We start from the raw sequence: 24,280 nt of genomic DNA on the forward strand, positions 1-24,280 counted from the left end.
CTCCTGGGAAGCCATAACCAGTACTCACCTTTCAGCAGGTCTTTGGCCTTCCTGGACTTGGCCAGAGCATCCTGATTGCCTTCCTCCAGGGCCAGCTCAGCATCTAGACTGCCAGCTTTCGGGCTGGGGGCTGGGTCTCCTGCTGCCAACTCCTCCTCTGCCCGCGGCACCTCCAGCATGCCTGCCTTTCTGCCTTGAGTCGGGGAGCGTCTCTCCCGCCCAGGAGTCCCTGGGGACCCAGGTCCAAGGGCCTTCCTGGGCCCCCTGGGGGAGACTGAGGGGCTCTCCCTTTCTTCGGGCTTGGCACCCTCTCCATCTCCCGCAGCTTTTACCTTTGGGAGAAATCTCTTCCTCCGGGCCCCCAGAGCCAGCTCCTCAGGTGTTGCCGCGGGGAGCGCCTCCCCCTGGGCCTCCTCCTCTCGGGACGGCTGCTGGGCTCTGCTCTCAGTTGACAGCAGGCCCTGCCCGGGGGCTACCTGCCCACCACCCTCCTCCCTAATCAGCCCGCCCATGCTGCTTTCCTGGGAGGCCTCCAGGAGGCCAGGCCCCTCAAGGGGAAACTCTCCCTCTCCCTCACTGGATCCTCCTGAGGCCAGCCCAGGGCCCTCCGCCTCACCGACCACAATGGCAGGGACCGAGAGGGGACTGGGGCCTGGGCGCCGGGCAGCAGCCAGGGCCTGCCGGCCAGCCTCCACCTCACGGTCCAGGAGGCCGGTGAGGCGGCGGGAGGTGCTGGGGCTCAGCAGAAGGGTCTGTGCGCTCTGCACCAAGTGGTTGTTCTCCACGCGCTCCAGGATGCGCCGTGATGTTCGCGGACTCAGGCCGGCCACTTCTATGGTGGGGGCCAGGGTGGACAGGGGCGCTGGACCCCCAGCGGCAGCTTGCCCCTGAGACTCTGGGCCCCCTCCACTTGTTTCTGAGCTGGACAGCTTTAGCAGCAGGAGCAAGTAGTTCTTCAGGGAGTCTATGAGGCCAGGGTCACATGTCCGGGGACCTGAAGTCCTCCCGTCTGCATCTGGCACCTTGGCGCAGGCCCCCTCGCTGTTTGCCGCCACGGTTTCTGGAGGGTGACTCTGGCTGGGTGTCCCTGGCCCCAGGTGCAGTGAGGGAGCAGAGCTCAGAAAGTTCTTGTCCTCAGAGGGTGGGAAGGCAGCTGCACTCCTGGGCTGAGAAGCTGGGGTGCTGGGCAGCCCCTCCTGGGAATGACGAGTCAGGCCAGCATCAGGGGAAGAGGGCAGGGAGCGCCCCTCGGGGCCTAAGCCCCCTGGAGGACGGCCACCCAGAGCTGCAGGTGGCACTCTTCCCAGCTCTTCCTCCCTCGGACCCTGGAACAGGCCCTCCCTTGGTTTGTCCCTCCCTGGAGCGAACCACTCCAGCCCTCCATAGCGCTCTCCTCCCACCTGCTCTGAATGGACCTCAGGAGGCAGTTGTACCCTGGGAGCAAGGGCCCCCGCTAGGGTACCCAGCACAGCTTCCTCCTGGTTCCCAGAGGCTGGTCCTGGTGTCTTGTCAGATGTGAGCATACAACCCGGTTTGTCTGGGACAGAGAACTCTTTCTGGCTCTGTCCAAAGCCTTCAATAACCTGAGGAGACCTAGGATCCTCCGAAGGTGGCCGTCTGGGGGCTCTGGAGTGTGGGCTGAGACTGCTCGTGGACGCCTTCTGTGAATGACCTTTCGTGGTTGAGGGAGTGCTCCCCTCTGACTGTGTCCCCTTGTTTTGCTGCACCCAGCCGTCTTCCTGGGTCCTCTCTGCTGCCTGTGTCCCCATCCTTCCTTGTGCCATCACATCCTCCTGGGAACTCCTGTCCGACTCTGACTTCTCACTTCCTTGCATCACAACATCCACTTGTGCCATCCTATCTGTCTGAGTCCATTGGGAGGCTTCTGTTTGGTTTCCCTGCGTCCTCCCGTCCACTTGCATCTTCCTATGCACCTCTGTATTCTTTTCACCTCCTGTTTTCTGGTCAACAGACATTCTCCTGTCCTCCTGGGTTTCTGCATCCATGGGCTCAATGATGCCCTGACTTCTAGAGGTGCTGTGACCAGCAGAGACTGGATCAGAGCTGCTGCTGGCCGATGCAGGAGCTATGGTTGCCTGGGACTCCTGGACCTGGGAACACACGGACAAAAGCAAGAATTTAACTACAGGTGCCTTAAACTCTCTTTCCAATCTGATGTCCCAGTCTCCTCGGGCCTTAAACTGCCATGATGGGAATCCAGTCACCTGGTTTCTCAGGCCTGTTAGGGGTGACAAACTCCCATGCCCACCCACCAAACCCCTGAACCCAGAGTCCAGATAAAGTAATATCCAGAATCCAGGTCTAGCTCTGGGCCTTTCCACCTCTCCCTGAAGAAATCCTGCCTTTCCTAATAGACTCTGTTCATGTACTACCCCTCCTCTCACCCCCCCATTTGAAGGTGTGTCTTCTCTCAGGGCTTCTAAGCAATCAACCTTTCCCTCTCCTGTGGCACTACTGCTCTGGATAGAATGATGGGTGAGGTGGGAGAGTACTGAAGGGTCTCCTTGACAGCATCGGGGGCAACATCACCATTAATGCTGAGTGAGCAGTAATTACATAATGCTAGTCGGAGAAGGCGATGGCACCCGACTCCAGTACTCTTGCCTGGAAAATCCCATGGACAGAGGAGCCTGGTAGGCTGCAGTCCACAGAGTTGCGAAGAGTCAGACAGGACTGAGAGACTTCCCTTTCACTTTTCACTTTCATGCACTGGAGAAGGAAATGGCAACCCACTCCAGTGTTCTTGCCCGGAGAATCCCAGGGATGGAGAAGCCTGGTGGACTGCCGTCTATGGGGTCACACAGACTGAAGTGACTTAGCTGCAGCAGCAGCAGCAGCAGCAGTCATAGAAGGTTAAAGTCGTTGTGAATGACATGTATGCCAGGAGATCCATGAAATGTTACAATGTTACCCTTCTGAACACCCACTATTTGCAAAACAGTATGCTAGGCCCCCATTTACTATACAGGTATTACCTCACTCCTCACAACAATATGAAATAGTTATAAGAATTATCTCTGTTTTAGAAATAAGAACACTGATGGTCAAAGAAGAAATGTGGTTTGTCCATTATCAGACAGTAAACAGTAGAGTTTAGAAGCCAGGAGTGTCTAACTTCAAATCGCAAGTTCTTTGCTTTTATTCTATAATGTCACACATTTAAATATAATTAAAGGACCTCCTATCTAAACACAGTGGCCTAAACAGTAATTTGCCTCTTCCCTCTTGGATATGCTCAAAACCAACTAAGTAAACAAGAAAAAATAAAGCAAATTCCATTGTTAGTGGAACTGGAGGCTGATAAAACCTATAGTCTCAAAAAAGCATGGGGAGGTAAGGACTGCCAAAAGCAGACAGATGAAACTCTGGGAGGCAGTAAGACTGTAGGACTGTGGAAGACTGGGTGTAAACCCAGCAGGAGACATATAAGGGAGATGTCCAACGGAGTCAGGGAAAGAAAAGTGGAACAGCCTACCGGAGGCAGATCTCAAAAAACACACTCCTGAAGAAACCTCCTGAAAATTCCTAAGAAAATTGTTTTTGACTATGCAAGGGCTTAAGGATGAGTGTTCCCAGGGCCCTGGAGGAAATTACTGGAGAACAAACTTTGGTCAACCAAAAAACGATTGGGAAACCACAGCAAAACAACTGATGGTGAACAGTGAATATGCAATTAACCCTCTGGTTAATCAAGACTAAAACAAAAAAGTTTAGAATGGCAGATCAGAATGTCAATGCTTATGCCCTGACAATGCAGAAATGATACAACTAGCATAGAAGGGGAAGGAGCAAGAAGATGAGTAGTGTGAGTGCCTTAATTGTATCACTTATACAAGCTAGGAATCAGAGGCATGATTCAAAGCTGAAAACCCAGGTAATAGAAATATAGGATATTTATATATATAAAGAAAGACAGCCACTTAGAAATACAACTTTGGGCTAATAGGAGAGAGAAAATGAAAGGGAAAAAAGATAGGGAGGAAGTGGAAACACCACTCATAAGAAAGTAAAAGACATTCATTAAACATAAAATTATAGACATATTAATATAGAATTTAAATTATACATTATTACATACAAATATTTCTAAGTATGAGAAGAACCACACACAAAACCATAGCTAGACAGAACCTGCTATATAGCACAGGGAGCTCAGTTTGGTGCTCTGTGATGACCTAGAGGGGTGGGATGGGGGGAGGTTAGGAGGGAGGCTCAAGAGGGAGGAGACATATATATAACTATAGCTGACTCACGATGTTGTACAGTAGAAATTAACACATTGTAAAGTAGTTATATTCCAATTTTAAAAAAGAGCAAAGGGAATACATAATGAAAGACTTTATGCATAAACTATATCAAGTCTAGAATTTAAAGCTACTTTACTGAATATGGAATGCTGTCCCTGGCGGCTCAGACAGTAAAGAATCTGTCTGCAATGCAGAAGACCTGGGTTCGATTCTTGGGTTGGAAAGATCCCCTGGAGAAGGGAATGGCAACCCACTCCAGTATTCTTGCCTGGGAAATCCCATGGACAGGGGAGCCTGGCAGGCTACAATCCATGAAGTCACAAAGAGTTGGACACTTTCAAGTGACTAACACTTTCACTTCCACATGGGATGCTGAATGAACAGTATGAATACACACACAAAAAACGTTTGGAGAATATTAGGAGCCATCAAATATTAAGTCCAACTGAAGAATGCTAGTATCTTTTTACTTCTGATATTCTAGGATTAGGAAATATTAATATGGACATGAGAGCTTTAAATTTACAAAGAAAATGCTGACTTTGCACACATGGCTCATGTAAACAGAACCTTTTTATTTTTTTGGCCTTGCCTTGTGGCATGTGAGATCTTAGTTTCTGGACTAGGGATTGAACCTGCACCCGTTGCAGTGGAAGCAATGTCTTAACCACTGGACCACCAGGGAAGTCCCATGAATGGAACTGCTGATTAAAGCTATCTTCACTCCCCCTCACCCCTAAACTGACCAGTCCTATAGAACCTACAGCTTCACTATTTCAATATCCATTCCCTTCTGTCTCCACAGCCAAGAGCCTAATCTAAGCTGCCAACAATTCTGTCTTGCCTAAGCCTCCTAATTGGTGTCTCTGACTCTAGTCTTTGCCTCTGCAAATTTGCAGCCCAACTGATCTTTCCAAAATATAAATCTGATTGTGACACACCCCTGCTTAAAAGCCTCTCAGTGACTTATCATCACTTACAGGTTAAAGCCTAAAAGACCCAACCTAATACAGCAAGAAGTTGAAGAATACTCTCTGCCTGCCAGGGTGTGAGGAAACAGGCATCAGCACAGCCTCCACGGATAGCAATCTGGCTTTACCTACTTAAACTGAAAATACTCACACTCTTTGACCCCAAAATCCCATTCCTAGGAGTTTATAGAAATACTTCAATGTTCAAATGGACATACATACAGGGATATTTATTGCAGTACAATAGCAAAAGACTAGATATGATGCTGGGAAAGATTGAGGAAAGAGGAGAAAGCGACAAGAGAGGATGAGATGGTTGGATGGCATCACTCAATGGACACGAGCTTCAGCAAGCTCCAGGAGATGGTGAAGGACAGGGAAGCCTGACGTGCTGCAGTCCATGGGGTCGGAAAGAGTCAGACATGACTTAGCGACTGAACAACTATAAAAACAGCAAGAAATGATCTAACATACTTCCATATGGGATTAACTCAATGAATTCTGGTACATCCACATCCCAAAGAGTAAAATAAATATCCAAATAAAAAAGCAAGGTATTGGGACAGAAAATATCATACACCACCCGTGTGTGGGAAATACAGACACATATACTTGTAAATGCACAGAAAACAGATCTAGAAGGATGCTCAACATACCAGTTACAGCAACTGACTTCAGGAAGAGGAATGGGGTGGGGGCAGTAGAGAAAGGGTGAAGGTTTAATATTCTCTAACTACTTCTCATACTTTACGAATTTTATACCATGTGCCTATGACACATACTCCACAAAAGCTAATGAAGAATGAAAATGAATAAGTAAACAGGCCCTTGTGTGATCAGTGAGGCCTTTCAGCAGGAGAGCCAGGTCTGTCTCTCCAAGCTCATCTCTTGGGTTCCTCCATCCTATAGCACTGACACCATACTGACTACTGTGCTATTTTATAAGCACTTTGTTTCTTCTCTGCTGGACATTCTCAGTCTTCTCATTCCTCACTTGTAGGACTCCTTTTCCCTGAAGACTTCCCTCAAGTTTCTTCTCTTCTCTGAAGACTTCTGAGTTCCCTTGTGCTGTGCTTAGTCACTCGGTTTTGTCTGACTCCTTGTGACCCCATGGACTTTAGCCTGCCAGGCTCCTCTGTTCATGGGGATTCCTGAGGCAAGAACACTGGAGTGGGTTACCATGCCCTCCTCCAGGGGATCTTCCAACCCAGGGATTGAACCCAGGTCTCTGGCAGTGCAGGCAGATTCTTTACCATCTGAGCTACCAGGGAAGCCCAAGAATACTGGAGAGGGTCACCTATCCCTTCTCCAGGGACCCTCCTGACCCAGGAATCAAACCAGGGTCTCCTGCATTGTAGGCGGATTCTTTACCAGCTGAGCTACCAAGGAAGCCCTTGAGCTCCCTTCTCCATCCCTAAAAATTTAAGTGGCTTCCTGTCCTATGTATCCATGGCAAATGTACCTAATTCTATCATTATACCCTCATTCTCTGTGGCAGTTATTTGTTTCATGAACATGTTTCATCTGCTAATCTCTGAACTCTTCCCTTCCGAAGAGGGCCCAGCTCAGGTCCACGGTTAGACTTGGTGCACAATAACTATAAAGGTTTATGTCTCTAAACACTATGGCGTGTGTGTGTGTCTGCATCTGGAACTGGGTAGAGATCTGAGGAGGAATGTCATGTACTTCTTAAAAATAAAACTTGTGTGAGCTGGGGTGAAACTAGCTGGTTCTATGGGAGCTTTTTCATTATGAAGAACATTAGTAGTTTTAATTTGCTATCTTGTCTTTCTGTCTTCCCTGTAAATTCTCAGAGATTAAGGAACCAGTTTGATTTACCTTTGCAATGTTCATAGGCCAAGGCACATAGGAGGTTCACAGAAATGAACCACTGAATGACAAATACTATGGCTTGTCACCCTCTGAGAGGGCATGGCACTGGAGCGCTGGTTTTGGGAAGCAGGATTCAAAGCCAAGGGCTTAACAGGGATGGAGCTGGGCAGTGTCAAGGACCTGGAATCTATTTCTTGATGAAACCCAGACCCAGGGCTCATATCGAGGGTTCGTCATCTTTAAATCTTTGATATAATTTCCCAGTGAAACCATGCGGCCCTAAAGATTTTAGGGGGAAGACTTAACCTATATACTGTGAAATGATTACCACAATCAAGCTCCTCTTTCATTCTGAATACAGGTAATTTGTCTCTTTTTTTTTTCCTTGTGAGACTTGTTAGAGGTTTATCAATATTATCAATCTTCTCAAATAAGATTCTGGTTTATTTTTCCATAGTTTTAGTTTTCAATTTCACTGTTTTTTGCTCTTTTCATTACTATTTCCTTTCTTTTGATTGCTGTGGGTTAATTTTGTTCTTTCTTTTCTAGTTACTCAATATAAGAGCTCAGAGTTTTCACCTCAGACCTTTGGTGTTTCTAAAATAAATATTTAATGCTATAAATGTTCATCAGTACACTAATTAGCAGCAGCAAAATTTTGAGATGTTGTATTTTCACTTTTATTCAGTTCAAAATATTTCCCAGTTGATTTAAAGTCCTTCCTATTTGACCCATAAAAGTGTGATGTTTAATTTTAAAGTGTTTGGAGACTTTCCTATTATCTTTCCATCACTGATTTCTACTTTTATTTCATTTTTGTCAGAGAACATGCTTTGTATGATTTCAATCATTTTACATTTGTTAACGTTTATGACCCATCATATGATCTATTATAGTGAAGGTCTTATATGTACCTGAAACTAGTAAGTATTCTGCTGTTGTTACACAGAGTATTCTATATGGCTATTAGATCCAGTTGGTTGATAAGGCTATTCAACTCTACTCTTTAAAAAAAAAATCATTTAGTTGTGCTGGGTCTTCATTGTTGCTCCTGGGTTTCCTCTAGTTTGGGAGAGTGAGGCTACTTTTCATCAGGGTGCACGGGCTCCTCATTGTGGTGTCTTCTCTCGTGAAGCACAGGCTCTAGGCACATGGGCTTCAGTAGTTGTGGGAGACGGGCTTAGGTGCTCCGTGGCATGTGAAATCTTCCCGGACCCAGGACTGAACCTGTGTCCCCTGCACTGGCAGGTAGATTCTTAACCACTGTACCACCAGGGAAGTCCCCTGGTTCTTTTCTATTCTTACTGTTTGCTAGTTCAATTGATTATTGAGAGGAGTTTTAAAATATAGTCTCCAACTATAACTGTCGATTTGTCTGTTTCTCCCTTTAGTTCTGCGAGCTTTACTTCATGTATTTTGAAGCTCTGTTGTTAGGGGCAAACTCATTTTCATCTTCTTGAATTGACTCTTTTATCATTATGCAATTCATTACTTTTTCCTGGTAATTTTCTTTGCTCTGAAGTTGGCTTTGTCTGGGGGCTTCCCAGTGGTACAGTGGTAAAGAAGCAGCTGCCTGCCAATGCAGGAGAGGCAAAAGATGCAGGTTCAATCCCAGGTTGGGAAGATCCCCTAGAGGAGGGCATGGCAACCCACTCTAGTATTCTTGCCTGGAGAATTCCAGGCAAACAGGCACACACATGCTTTGTCTGATTTTAATATGTTAAAGTCAAAGTGTTAGCTAGCTGCTCAGTCGTGTCTCTTTGCCATTCCATGGACTGTACTCCACCAGGCTCCTCTGTTCATTGAATTCTCCAGGCAAGAATACTGAAGTGGGTCAGTTCAGTTGCTCAGTCATGTCTGACTCTTTGCGACCCCATGAATCGCAGCACGCCAGGCCTCCCTGTCTATCACCAACTCCTGGAGTTCACTCAGACTCATGTCCATCAAGTCAGTGATGCCATCCAGCCATCTCATCCTCTGTCATCCCCTTCTCCTCCTGCCCCCAATCCCTCCCAGCATCAGAGTCTTTTCCAATGAGTCGACTCTTCGCATGAGGTGTCTGAAGTACTGGGAGTTTCAGCTTCAGCATCATTCCCTCCAAAGAAATCCCAGGGCTGATCTCCTTGGGTAGCCACGCCCTTTTCCAGAGGCTCTTCCCAACCCAGGGATCCAAGCTGGGTCTCCCACATTTTAGGCAGATTCTTTACCATCTGAGCCATAGCCAGTCCAAATTTCCATTGATTAGTGTTTGTATTATATATATTTTCTATTACTCTACTTTTAAATTTTTTATTTATTTTTTATTTTTGGCTATGCTGGGTCTATGTTGCTGCCCTAGGGCTACTCTCTAGTTGCAGTGTGCAGGCTTCCCATCGTGGTGGCTTCTATCGTTGCGGAGCACAGGCTCTAGTCATTGCAGCATGTGGGCTCAGTAGTTGTGGCTTCCGGGCTCTAGAGCAGAGGCACAATAGTTGTGGTGCACAGACTTAGTTGCTCCACAGCACGTGGGATCTTCCTGGACTGGGGATTGAACCCATCCCCTGCACTGGCATGACAGATTCTTTACCACTGAGCCACCAGGGAAGCCCTGTTATTTCTACCATTGGACTTGAAGTCAATTTTTAGAGTTGGGAATGTGTTTTTGATCCAGTCTCAAAATTTATGTCTTTTATTTCATGTATTTAGATCACTTAAGTTTAATATAATTATTTAGATGTTTGGACTTAAACATCGATTATTTTATTATTTGTTACTTCAGTTATTTCTTCCTGTTCCCCCTGTCCAGGTTTCTTGTAGATTATTTGACAATTCTTAGTATTCCACTTAAATTTACATGTTGTGATATTAACTATATTTCTTTGTATAGTGTTTTAATTATTGCTCTAGGGCTTACAATACATACACTTAACTTCCCACAGTCTCCTCAAAGTTAACATTTTACCATGGCAAGTGAAATGAAGCAATCTTACCACCACATAGGTCCCTTTACCCTCTCCCTCTTTATATATTAATATTACATTCACATACATTAAAAACGATCAATGTTATTTTTTTGCCTTCAAACATATTTTAGAGAATTCAAGAGGAGAAAAATAATTACATTTATCCAGATATTTAAAAGTTTCCTTCCAGTATCATGTTCCTTTTGTCTGAAAATTTTACTTTAGCGATTCTTTAAAAACAGGTCTGCTAGTGATGTAGTCCCTTAGTTTCCTTTTATTTTGGAATGTCTTTATTTCACCTTCAATGCTTACAGATATGTTTGCTGAATATAGAATTATCGATTGAAAAGTCTTTTATTTCAGCAGTTAACAAATATTATTTCACTTCCTTTTTAACCTCCACTGTTTCTGATGAGAAATTGCAGTCATTTGAGTTACTGTTCCCCTATAAACAGTGCATCATTTTTTTTCCTACATTTAAGATTTTATTGTTTTTTTGTCCTTAGTTCTCAGCAATTTGACTATGCTGTTCCTTGGCATGGAATTATGTGGGTGTTTCTTATTTGAGGTTTGCTGAACTTCTTGATCTGTAAGTTTGTGGGTTTTGTTTTTATTTCTTTGCCAAATTTGGGAAGTTTTCAGCCATTATTTCTTCATATATTTTTTCTGCACCACACTCTCTTCTCTCTTTTGGGGTATCCAAGGACACGAATTTTAGACATTTTGCTATTGTACCACAGATGCCTGAGGTTCTATTCATGTCTTTTTCTCTTACTCAAATTGAATAATTTCGACTGTTTTCAAAGTACACTGACTATTTCAAAGTACAGGACTATCTATCGTCCTCATTTTTCTGTTGTGCCTAACCAGCAAGTCATTGTATTTCAATTATTTTATTTTTTCAGTTCTAAAATTAATATTTAGTTCTTCACATCTTGTATTTCTTTGCCAAGACTTTCTGTTTTTCAACTTATTTCCAGAGTGCACACGCTTACTTTTTGTTATTGCTTTAAAGTCAGATAATCCCAACATATCTGCCATCTTGACATTGTCATTCTTTAACTGCCTTTACCCATGCAAGTTGAGATTTTCCTTACTTTCTCATATGCCAAGTAATATTCATTATATCCTGGGCATTTTGAATATTATGAGATTCTGGTTTCTTGAATAAATCCCATAGAGGATGTTACTACTTTTCTCTCAGCAGACAATCTACTTGGCTGTGGTCAGGCTCCAAGTTCCATTCAACCTTCTATGATTGTAGTTTCAATGTCAGTTCCATTTTCAAAGTCTTTGCAGTGTTATTCAGATCTGTGTGTGTGCCACCCAGTGGCCAGTCTGGGACTTGGATGATGGTCTCTTAGTGGGTTTTTTTGGTTGCTCCCAGAGGCAAGTGGGATCTTAGTTCCCTGAACAGGGATTGAACCCATGTTCCCTCCATTGGAAGTGCAAAGTCTTAACCACTGAACTTTGAGGAAAGTCCCTCTTAGTTCTTCTTGATACAATGTTCAGAACCAGATCCATGCATGAATAGCTTGGAAATAAGCCCAGGAATTTATAAACAGCTTATAAAGTCACTTTCCCCAAACTTCCTCTCCATGATCTACCCTTTACTTCCTGAGTCCTTAGGATTACCTTTTCCATTCCTCTGTCCAGATAGTTAGGCTTCACTTAGCCTTCTCTGTCATATACTTTCACACATGAGGCCCTGTCCTGGACCAAGGAAGAAATCCAGAAGAGAAAAAAAAAAAAAAAACACCAGAAATTGATCCCACCCTCTTGGGACCACAGCTCCTCCAAACAGAGAGAAAGATTCTCCTCCATTCTCTTCCCTCTCCTATTTCTCAGACCTGTCTTGAAGGGCTTTTCCTGAATCTCTCTCTATACTGGTACTTACTTCTGAGTTTCTGACTGCATAGGCCAGGCCAGGGAATAGTAGGAGATTTGACAGATTTTATCTTCTTGGGCTCCAAAATTACTGTGGACAATGACTATAGCCATGAAATTAAAAAACGGTTGCTCCTGGGAGAAAAGCTATGATAAACCCAGAAAGAGTATTAAAAAGCAGAGAAATCACTTTGCCAACAAATGTCTACACAGTCAAAGCTATGGTTTTTCCAGCAGTCACATATGGGTGCGAGAGCTGGACCATAAAGAAGGCTGAGCACCAAAGAACTGATGCTTTCAACTGTGGTGTTGAAAAAGACTCTTGAGAGTCCCTTGGACAGAAAGGGGATCAAACCAGTCAATCCTAAAGGAAGTCAACACTGAATATTCATTGGAAGGATTGATGCTGAAGCTGGAGCTCCAACACTTTGGCCACCTGATCTGAAGAGTTGACTCATTGGAAAAAAAAACCCTGATGCTGGGAAAGAGTGAAGACAAAAGGAGAAGAGGGTGGCAGAGGATGAGATGATTAGATAGTATCACTGACTCAATGGACATGAATTTGAGCAAACTCCAAGAGCTAGTGAAGGACAGAGAAGTGTGGTGTGCTGCAGTCCATGGAGTCGCAAAAAGTTGGACAGGGCTTGGCGACGAAACAACAACATTGCCAAATCAGTAGTACTGACCTTATTCCTGGTCTTACTGAATCCTGGTCTTATTCCTCAGTCTGTCTGCTACTATTTGTTTATCAAAGTCATCAAATAGCTGCACCAGGTGTTTTGCCCAAGCTTTTAGTTGCATTCAGTGGGGGATACAGGGTGGATGGTGTTCACTCCGTCTTGTCCAGAACTGGAACTACCATAACCACAATAGCTAACTTAACATTAGTCGCTGTATTTTCTAGTTCTGGAATTTTAGTTTGCATCATTTTAAAGTCTTTGCTACTTTTTACAGCTTCTAGTTCTCTGCTGAAATTTTTAGTCTTAACTTTTTATCTTTTAGAATATAGGATGTACAGTTTTTAGTTTTTTAGTTCATGTCTGATCATTCCAAAAGTTGGTATGTGGCTGTTTTTGCTAGTTCTTTTTCATGTTGTTTTTTTGTTTGTTTGTTTGCTCTTTGTGTGTGTGTGTGTTCTAAAAAAGCTTTATATATGAACGTTGAAATTTGAAGTTCATATAATTTTCACATCACAAAATATACTTCTTTTGATATTTTCCCCAACTATTTAAAAGTGTAAAAACTATTTTCAGCTCTTGGTTCATACAAAAACAGGCGGCAAACCAGATTTGGCCCACAAGCTGTAGTTTGCCAACCTCTGTGCTTGACCTTGCAATGATGGACACAGTCCTGGCCTCATGGTACTTTCTGTTGATGGGAGAGATGGATATTGAAGAAATAATTTGAAAAGTTTTTAAGTAATTGCTAATTGCATAGGAAGGAAAATAAAGGGCTAATTAGGAATTATAACAGGGAAATATCATTTAAATTGGGGAATCAGGAAATGAGATGAGAACAGAAACCTAAAGATGAGTAATATCTAGCCAGGAAAGAGTGGCTAAAAAAGGAAGTCTTCCAGGAAGAGAATTATAAGGTCAGATGGATTAACTGCATGGTGGGTTTTATCCTTCGCAGTCCTGTTAGGTAGGCAAATGCTCCAGGAAGTTTTCAGGATGTGGCACCTGGTGTGCTGGGGACAGTGTGAGGGAACCACCTCCTCTCCGAACGTGACGCAGGAGGAGCTCCTTGTACCTTCCTTGCTGTCATTCTGTGTTTTCACAGAGGTTCTAGCCTCTTCATGCTGCTCTTTTTCCTCCGCTGGGAGGCAGGTGAGAGGCAGTGACATTATGAAGCAGAACAGGGACTCCCCAACTGAGAGTCAGACAGCCTGAGTTCTGGATTCAGTACTGCTATCCCTTGTCATGTGGTCCAGGGCACATTGCTTAACCTTACTTAAACCAAAAAACAAAGTACTTTTATACATCAAGAGTATAGGCAGGTGACTCCAGGCCCCTTCAGAGCAGTTCATTCAAAAATGGAGTTCCATGAAAGGCCACTGGACCTGGAGACTGCTGGGTCCTCCCCAGGCCTGGCTCTCAGTGATTCTATGAGAAGAGTCTTTTCTCCAGACCTGTCTGTGTTGGATCCTGAGCTAGGAGGGAACCCAGGTCTGGGAGGGAACCCAGGTCTGGCTGCTCCCAGGCAAATGGAATGTGGAAGTTTCCATCCCAGCCCTCCCTAACAAGAATCAGGGGAAAATCAAGCCATTTTCTTCAGGAAAATGATAACTGTATCTTGTTAGCACACTATCAGGAAAAAAGCAAAAGTATATGATTCATATCCAGGTTGTTTCAGATTTCTATCATTTCAGTGGCACCACAGGCAATTGGTAACATAAACTAGGTAGCAGGCCTTTAACTTCCCAGTAAATAAGCATCCTACTATGAGAGGCTCACACCCCAGAGAATGCTGAGCCAGGCTGAGTTCCTGCCCCCTCATACCTTCAAGTGTCATAGGAGGCAACTTCAGGGCCTCTGGCCAGCCCTGTCCAGCTTCCTTCTGTGTCACCTTAAGGCTGTTCCCATCAGAACATCTATCTGCCCCTCGGCTCTGGTGATCCAGTAAGCTCTGCATCTGGGTTTTGTTTTGGCTATGCCACTGAACTTGCAGGATCTTAGTTTCCTGACCAGGGATTAGTTAGTCCCCTGGGGCCATGGCAGCGAAATCGCCAAGTCCTAACCACGGGACTGGCCAGGGAAGTCCCCATTTTCATGTTTTTCTTTTTTTCCCTTTGTGTGCCTGTGTATCATTTAGGTGCTGAATATTACATTTGAAACATTTTTCAGAAATAGTTTGAGGCTGAAGATGATGCTATCATCCTCCAGGTGATTTCTGTTTGTTTCTCCCAGGTGCTGCAGGCACACCCAGGCACTGGGGGGCAAGGTATCTTGAATCACCTTAACCTAACTTCAGGGACCGAGATATTTCTTGGTCACCCAGGTAACTCAGAGTTAAGCCTCAGTCCCTGTGAGGGTAATTTGCTTCTGGTTCCCTTAATCCTATGGTACAAACCTTCAGGGTTCCCGACTCAAAGTCCAGAGGGTTTATCAGGGCTACCACTCTTGAGACCGTGGGCTCCAATTGTGGTCTTCCAAGTCCCTTGAGGCTGTCTGCAACACTGCTGAGTGTCTCATTCACCTCTTCTGGAGTGACAAACAACCCCAGGACAAAAGCTACGCCAAGTGCTGGGGCTCACCATTATGGATTTCCATCTTCTCCCAGATCCTGCAAAGCGATTCTTCACTTTGTCAGCTCTCCAATGTCTTCAAGCAGACATTTTTATATTTTGCTCTATTTTACTAGTTGCCCTCAGTAGGAGAGGTGGTCTAGATTATCTAAGCCAGCATTACTGGAAGCTAATATTCAGTAAGTGCTAGTTTTCTCCCCTTTCTGTCTCACGCCCAAGGCTGAAGGATGTTACAGTTAATGCTAAACAAACTAAAGCAGAACACAAGACACAGAAGAGAAAAAATGTTGCTGCTGCTAAGTCACGTCAGTCGTGTCCGACTCTGCGCGACCCCATAGACGGCAGCCCACCAGGCTCCCCCGTCCCTGGGATTCTCCAGGCAAGAACACTGGAGTGGGTAGAAAAAGTGTTGAGAGGCTTTAAATGCACCAAGGCATTAAGATTAGGACAAGCAGGTGTGAGTTCCTTGCTTAGCCTACCACCTTCCCTGTGTTTCAGGCTATGTGTCCTTCCCAGAATGGGTTCCTTCCTCTCTTTCACCCATTACTTTATTTTTATTTGAGGATATTATGGACATTATTTTATATTTAAAAAATTGTATTGGTATTTTTCTACTATGGTATTTCTAGTGATGAATCCTATACATGCTGCCAACCAGCCTGGCCCCTTTCCAGATACCTTCCCTCGTGACTACATACTGCCCCACGCTTTGTCCCTGGAAACCTACAGTAGTAACACTCACCACAACCTCTTTGAGCTTATGGTTTGGAGCAAGTCTAATCCCCTTGAGTTATTAGATAATTTCTTAAGCAACAATCCTGTCTCTCCCCAATCCCTCCTTCCTTCAACAGTTCTCAGAAAATACTTATATTCATGTAGGCTCTGAAAACCAAAGCGCCCTGATGGTGGGAGTGGAGTTTCCACGTACTGAGGCGATCATCCTCAGGACGTGCAGGGTGTAAGGTACTGCGAGGTCTCGAGGCATTCAGCAGAGCCTCCTCATGTCAATACCATCCCCTCAGAGGATGGTATTGACTATATCCCCACACTCCTATACCTCAGCTCCAGAGTTCTGAGCCAGGCTCAGAAAAGATCTCAGGTTACGGCACTTTTAAAAGGGGAACTAATATCCCACAAGCTGTGAGGGGGTCACCAAAAAAAATTTTGTTTTAAAAAAGAAAAAAAAGTAAAAAAGAAGGCTTGAATGACAGAAAGAAATACCATGCTCCCAGATGAGAAAGCTAAATATTAAGATATTGATTTTTCCAAGTTAATTTTTATATTTAATGCAATCTCAATCAGAATACCAATGGTAGAGAGACAGAAAGCAGATTAGTGGTTGCCTGGACCTCAGGTGGGAACAAGGATTAACTGCAAAAAGGAACAAGAATCTTCTTAGGGTGATGAAATGTTCTAAAACTGGATTATGTGAGTGACTGCACAACTCTGAATTGTGTGCACTGACCTGTACACTTTAAATAGATGACTGTTATTGGTATAAAATCATACCTCAATCAAGCTCTTTAAAAATATATGCCTAGCAAATTTCACTAAAAGACCATTCAAAATTCAAATCTGACTAGTCTTCCATAAAATGATTTAATATATTTTTGATCTTGTTAAAAATAATTCATCACTTTTTTGAAAATGTGTGGGTTTTTTTTTAAAATGGTGAATATAAAGATACAAGGTAAAAAAAAAACAATGATATCTGGGAGTTTGGAAAAATTCAAACAATGATTCTAAGTTTTCCTAGAGGAATAAATAAGAGAGAATAACTTCAAAAATGTTTAAAAGAAGTATAAGAGGGTTGCTCTGTCAGAAATTAAAGCTACAGTAATTAAATGAGATCATTCTGTTCTAAGAATCAACAAATAGATTAATGGATTATGATAGATGTATATATGGGAACTAAAATAGACTTTAATGGGTATAAGGGTAGTCTATAAAGAAAGAATCACATACTAAGAGGAAAAGGTTGACTAAGGTAGATATGAGGGGAAATTACTTATTATTGAGCTAGAAACTGATATTATGCTATATACCTAAATCAATTCCAGACTGATTTAAAAGTCAAATAAAGGAATTCAAACAATAAAAATTATAAAAATATAGATACATGCTTAAATAACCTTGGGATAAGGAAGAAAATCATAAACACTATTGAAGAAATGGTTAAAATAAGTATATTGTGGCATCTTACATAACCACAAAAAGTGAACTTTTTCAGGTAACTTTAAGGAACCATTAGAAAATGCTCATAAAATAATAAGAAGTAAAAGAAGCAGAATATAAAACTAATCAAAATAATGTACATTAAATTTTAAAATAATAAAATATATATGCAAAAAGATTGGTAGATACAGCAAGATATCTGGATGGCAGACTTATAGATGAGAGTTTTTACTTTTTCCTTTTAGTTTTTAGAATTTTCCCCACATTTTTTACTATGGCTATATTTTCCTTTCATTATCAAAAACTAAAATGATTTGGTAGAATGAGAATATGAGAAACCAATCAAATTCAGCTACTAAAAAGCAACATCTTCAGAATACATATGGCCATTATATGCATTTTTTACATGTATGATGATACACTCCACAATTTTTTTAAGTATTAAAATAAAATAATAGCCACACAAGCTCTTTGTGGCCACAGCAGAACCTCTGCAGACAGCCTCTCCTGCCCTGCGCTGCCCTAGCCCATTCATCCCACCTCGGAGAAGGCCTTGCCAGGAGGATGCAACCGTCAGGCTGTGGTACTCCCCACCGCTGTGGGTGGAGAAGCCAGACTCACTCACAGACTTGGCCACCAGCCTGATCTCTTCCCAAATGTGCTCCCTAGGGGCCCATGAGGGCCATCCCTACAGTATGCCCTGCAGTCCAGCCTCTGGACTGTCAGGCACATGGAGTGGCCCCATCTGGCCACTAGGAGCTCACCACTCCAGCTGCTGAGATCTCATGAGACCAGGCATGAAGCGCTGAGAGTCATGAACAGATTCCAGAGTCTGGTTTGAGGTTCATCCCACTCCAAAGACCTCTGAACTGCTGTCCCCACAGACTAATCTCAGCACCCACTGAAATAAAACCATCTCCCTTCATCACCCTAGAAACTGGCGCTCCCTCCTACCTCTTTGAAAGTCCTTTCAATGGGAGAGGCAGCTCACCCCAGTTCTCCTTACCTTCCCCACTACACCCTCGGAGGTCCTGCAGCAGCATGTACCTCACGTCTGTACCTTTACCCTTCCATCTTCTGCCTTGACCCCTGTGAAATGCTGCTTTCAGCTGCTCTCCGTTTCCCCAGACCCATGCTCCTGCATTCCTGTGACCCAAGAAACAATTTCATCTTAGCTCCCCCAAAATGCTGTCTCTATTTAGGGTTGCCAGATTTAGCAAAGAGAAATATAGGACACCCAGCTACATTTGAATTTCAGACAACCAACCAACAATTTCTTAGTGTAAGTGTATCCCATCTATTTTACCCAACCCACCTCCATTCTTTTTTTTCAAGTTGATATGTTTTCATTTTTATTCAGTTTAGGAAATTCTCTTTCGTCTTTTTTTGGCCACATGGCATGTGAGATCTTAGTTCCCTAACCGACCTGACTGGGGACTGAACCTGCACCCTTGCAGTGGAAGTCTTAGCCACTAGGTGAGGGAGAAAGTCCATCACCTCCAGTCTGGAAACACTTTTGCTTTCTGCCACTCATAAGAAATACTGTCTTCTTTCTGCCCTTGTATAACACACTCCTTTCTCTCTACAAACTCCTGGGAAACAGTGCCTGCCCTCTGCCCTCTGAAACATGAAACACTGACCAAACAGGAGTTTCCTTTCTGTTGATCCCCTCAGTCTTGCTCCTCCCCTCATCAAACTCCTTATGCTGTCCCCCACCAGCCTCTTAGAGCACATGTCCCTTCCCCATCTCCACACAAGACCTCCTTCCTCAGTTGGCTACCAGACTCCCAGGAAAGCACCAACACTCCTGTTCTCAGTGAAACAGTTTGCCTCTACCTCCCACCACAGGAACGCCTTAAACCTACTGCCATTTGTCTCGTTCTTAATATGCACCAAGCCCTGTGCCAAGTGCTCTGATTCTCACAACAGCCCCATGAAGTAGGCATTATTTTTATTACAGTTTTGTGACCTGCTGAAGATCACACAACATTGAGGATAGTCAGATTTGCACACAGGTAACACCTGACTCCAAAATCTCAGATAAAAACCCAGATTAAGCCAGAATTTTCTGGACATTGGATATGTTTTAAGTCTTCTAATAAGCATCCAGGCAGAGACCCACTGCCTACCACAGACAGCTCCTCGGTCTCCCCCTTCTTTTCCTCCCCAAAGAACATCCTCCTCCTCCACCTCGCTCTGGGACATCATCGCCTGGCAGTGAACATCCCTACTATCGGAGGAGATGGTCACAGTCAGGCTGTGCTGCCCACATGCCTGGCAGCTGGGGACTGCCTGGGGTGGGGGCCAGGCCTGTGGTCCCTGTTCCTGGCTAGCACCCCACCCCACCCCCTTCTATAAATATCCCACTGCTCACTGGCTGCCAAGCTGTTACAGCAACAGTTTCCATGAGGTCAGCACCCCAAGTGGCCTCCAGGTTCCAACACCCACACATACCTTGCCTGGAGCGCTGGGGCCTGCTCGTCCCTGCAGGGGGCTGTCCCGGGTGCTGTGTCTCCGACGTGCAGGGGGTGTGGGCACTTGGACAGAGGCCTGGGATGGAGTCTTCCCCAAGCTCTGAGCCCCGGGTTCCGAATCTTGACTCGGGGAGGAATCAGGCTTGCTGCTGGCGGTGGGCTCTCCTTTGAGCTTCGGAGGAGCAAACCTCTTCCTGTTGAAGGGCCTGGTTGGCTGGGGGGCTGAGGGCACAGGCTGGCCGGGAGCAGCAGGCCCCCTCTCACCTCCAGCTTCGCTGGATTCCCGACGTGAGGGCCTCTCTCCAGGTGTCGTGCCCCGAGGGGTCTGGGCCTCTGCTTCCACCTGGGGGTGGTCCGCTCGGGTGCTCTCTAGGTACATGTCCTTCAAGGAGAAATACACTTCCGGCTCTGGGCCTGGGACAGGGGCTGGGGCCTGGGTCTTCTGGGCCTGGTCTGGAGTGCCTGCACCAGAGGCTGGCTTCCTGGTGCCATCTGCTCCAGGGGATCCAGGCCCCCGGGCAGCCCTGCCTCTGGGCCAGGTCTGAACCTGCTCCTTGTCCAGGGGGCCCTGCGTCCCACGGGAGTCGGGCTTGTCTGAACTGGGGAAACGCTTTTCCGAGGCATGATGGCTTTGAGCTGCCTTCTCCACCTCTGGTTTCCGCACTCCTTGCTTAGGTTCCACATCTTTCTTCTTTTTCTTGGCCCCAGACTCCTTTTTGGGAACTCTCTGAGGCCCTAGCTCCATGGCCTCACAGATGTAGGTCAACAGGCCACGCTCTCCATCCTCCTCGTTCTCAGGGGCAGCCTCCCCATTGGTGGTCACCTCTCCAGAAGCAAGACTGTTGATCAGGCCCAAACCTGGGTGCTGACCATGCTCGGTCTCTCCTTCCTGCCAAGCCACGAGGGGTCCATCCTCGACTTCCCGGGCAGGGGCCGAGGGGATGGGCACCTCAGCCCCGCTCAGCCGCCGCTTTCGCTGGAAGCGGTCAGGGCTGAGTTTGCGCAGGGCATCAGCCTCGCCCACAGCGTCCTTCCCATGCTTCCAGCTCTGCTCGATTTCCCGCATCTTTGCTGCAGCCTTGCGCTTTAGCTTGGCAAACCAGCGCTGGTGGATCTTGTATTCAGTCATGGTGCCCACCTCCAAGACCCCTGAGCAGGACACAATGCCCTTGGCGTTCCGGGCAGAGGCTTGATAGATGGCGGCATCTTCCTCTCGACACCTAGAGGCAGGAGCATGAGGTGGCAGGTGAAAGCCCCCCATCCCCACAGCCAGAGTCCTGCCCCTGCCAGCCCTGCCTCAAGTGCCGCCCCCACTCCTCACCATGGCTGAGGACACTGAGGCTAGCAAGAGGGTAGGAGCTGCCCGAGGCCACGCTGTTCTAGGAGGGATTAGACCTGGGGCCCAGGAGGCTCCCTTCATGAGCAGGTGACCCACACAGCCCGTGTGGGGTAAGGATGACTTGGGAGCTTTTTTTGGCAGCTGACCTCATGGAAAATATCTCTTTGGGTCAGGACCTCCTCTGGCTGTGCTCAACTCTCTGGCTGTCAGAAATACTCCCATCCTGGCCTTAGGAGATCCCAGACACTGGCAGCCAGACACGCTTCACCAGGTGGTTCAACTCTGCAGCAGAACCCTGCCCCCACCCCGGACTTGAGTCCCAGGACCTGCAGGAGGGCAGACAGAGCAGAACAGGCCCCGCCTCCTCACCTGTAGAGCTGCAGGGTGTGGCGGTTGCCCTGATGCATGATCTCGTATTTGGGCAAGCCACAGTAGCGGTCCAACTCTGTGTCATCCTTGTACCAGGTCACCTCTGGCTCTGGGTACCCTAAGAAGGAAGCAGCAGATTGGGTTGCAGGGAAACCAGTTCCAAAATAATGGGCAGAGAGAAGAGGATCCCATGGCTTCCCCAGACCACCTGAAGAGACTGGACTGGTCCACCTGCCCCGGGTTGGCAGGAGGAAGAGGGCTACCCTATGGCTCAGCTTATATTTAGAAGCTAGGCCCCATCAAGGCCAAAAACCATTCCCCTTCAGCAACTGGAAGGCAAAGAGAGGAGAAATTTCCTGGCTGCTGATTAGAAGGGAAACAAGGAGTTTCCAGAAAGCTTTAGCTGTTTAGTAATAAGCTTCCACTCTTCAGTGGCCTGTTGTACATCCTCATCTGTAATAACAGCTCTATTCTCAGAGGTCTCTCCCCAACACTCAACATCAGCACCAATGCCAAGCACCCTTCTTTCATTCCAGGTTCCTGAGCTATTAGTATTATTTGATGACACAGCTAAAACATCCATCCATCCATCCATCCATCCATCCACACCTACCTTCTCACCCATTCACTACTGTGAAACTGATTGAGGTGTTTTTCCAGCCCGTCCTCTCTCAACTTTCAGTCCTACTCACAAAGAGAGCTTCTAGCTGTGAGGGCCACGTGTCCCAGCCTCCCTGGCCACCTAGCTGATTGGTCCAGTAATGGACACATAACCACTTAATCTGATTCAATTCTTTGACCTAGTATTTGGGAATTGAAACAAAGAGACAGTCTATCCTTGGGTCTGGAAATAACTTGGAAGAAGGGGTGCAACCATATTCTGCCACATGAACTGAGAAGCAGACAAAGCTACAGTGAGATGGAAATGAAGTTGATGTTCAGGATAGAATGAAAAAAAGGAGACAGAGAGGGTAGACCTGATATCCTTCTAAATACTGGTTCCATTCCTTGCCTGGCCACAGCCACACTCGTGAATTCCATAAGAAGTCCATCTAAGCCTTACCAAGGATTTCTGTTTCATTTCTTAAGCTGACTTCAATTAATTTGCAATGGTTATTAGAAATTAGAGACATTGTTGCTATTCAGTCACTAAGTTATGTCCAACTCTTTGCAACCCCATGGACTGCAGCACACTAGGCTTTCCTGTCCTTCATTATCTCCCAGAGCTTGCTCAAACCCATGTCCATTGAGTCAGTAATGCCATCCAACCATCTCATCCTCTGTCACCCCCTTCTCCTTGTGCCCTTAATCTTTTCCAGCATCAGGGTCTTTGTCCCTTAAATATATGCATATATTAGGTGTGTGCTGACTGCCAAGCAAGGGTTATGAAAATACAGAAGCTTGACAGCTCTCTGCTCTCAGAGAACCTACTGTACAATAGAAAAGACAGGTCTCCACACAAGGCAGGGATGCACCTGCAAGTGGGCACCCATATGCTCTGCCTTCCCTCCTGTCTCGATAAACTGAAGTGCCTATCTAAGACACCCTCACTGGATCCCATCTCTTCCTGCCTCATCAAGGACATCTCTCCAGCCTGTTCCTCCTTTCCTGCATTTTCAGGCTTTTCCTCTCTTAGATCATTCCCATGAGCATACAAGCCTCTGTACTGCCTTCCTTCTTTTCTTTGACTTCACATCCTCCCCTGGCTCCTGCCCCCATTTCTCTCTTTTCTCCTTTACAGAGAAACTATTTGAAAGAGCTTTATGTACTCACTGTCTTCACCCTGTCTCCTCCGATCAGGCTTTTTTACCTACCGCTGCATAGGAATTGCTCCTATCAAGGTCACCCGTGACTCACAGACCACCAGATCTCTCGGCATTGACCTTCCCCTCCTGAAGCCTTCCTTTGCTTGCTCCTGGATGCCCTCCTGCTGAGGGCCTGTGCTGCTCTATTGGCCGCTGTTGCTGACCTCTCATCTGCCCTCTCCCCCCACCTAGACCTCTAAGTGTTAGATGGGCCAGGGCTCAGGCCTCAGAGCCATGTTCCATTCTCTCTATATATAACCTAGGGGACCTAATCCTGTCCTGCAGCCTTTAAATAGCTATATCTTCCTAACTCCCAAATTTGTATCTCTAGCCCAGACCTCCCCTGAACTCCTGGTTCTTATTTCTGACTGCAAATCTGACATCTCCACTTGGAGGTCTCATGGGTATCAGACTTACCTAGTCCCAAGCCAAGCTCCTTATTCCCCTCACCAAGCCGAGTCCCACTTACCTCAGTAAATGGCAACTTTATCCTTCTAATTTGGCACAAACCAAAAACTTGGAGGTAACACTTTATTCTTTTATTTTCCTCACATCCACTCCATCAGATGATTCCACAGGCCCTCCCTCCAGAATATATTCAGAATCTGATCAATTCCTGCCACTCCCTGCCACCAACCTGCTCCATCAGCATCATCTTATACCTCAATTTCTCAACAACCTCCTTGCTTATCTCACTAGTTCCACCCTGCCCTTTCTTCAGCCCATTCTCAGCACAGCAGCCAGAGGAAGTAAATAAGGTCAGGTGATAGTACTTCTCTGCTCAGAACACTCCACTAGCTCCCATCTCATGAAAGCCCTCATGATCTAGGCCATATCAGCCCACTGGCCTCGCCTCCTCCCACTCTCTACCTTGCTTGCAGTACCCCAGTCACATGCCCCTGCTGGCTGGCCTCAGGCATCACATGAGCATCACATCTTGATTCCTCCGGCCTCTGTCTGCACAATATCT

General features: G+C 45.8%; 1 protein-coding gene across 3 annotated transcripts in view; it reads right to left on the bottom strand.

Annotated features, from left to right (window-relative positions):
- Positions 1–24,280, bottom strand: part of ALPK3 (alpha kinase 3) — a 56,918-nt gene that overhangs the window by 15,273 nt on the left and 17,365 nt on the right. For all 3 annotated transcript variants that reach the window (XR_005723992.1, XM_040257473.1, XM_040257474.1), the window contains 3 exons: positions 21,506–21,623; positions 19,778–21,017; positions 29–2,111 (listed from right to left, as the gene is read on the bottom strand). Coding sequence is in view for 2 of the 3 variants with exons in the window: in XM_040257473.1 (XP_040113407.1) it covers positions 29–2,111; positions 19,778–21,017; positions 21,506–21,623 (3,441 nt within the window). In the remaining variant the exon portion in view is untranslated. The remainder of the gene's footprint in view (positions 1–28; positions 2,112–19,777; positions 21,018–21,505; positions 21,624–24,280) is intronic.

This window comes from Oryx dammah, unplaced genomic scaffold, assembly GCF_014754425.2.
Source record: "Oryx dammah isolate SB20612 unplaced genomic scaffold, SCBI_Odam_1.1 HiC_scaffold_16, whole genome shotgun sequence".
Taxonomy (NCBI): domain Eukaryota; kingdom Metazoa; phylum Chordata; class Mammalia; order Artiodactyla; family Bovidae; genus Oryx; species Oryx dammah.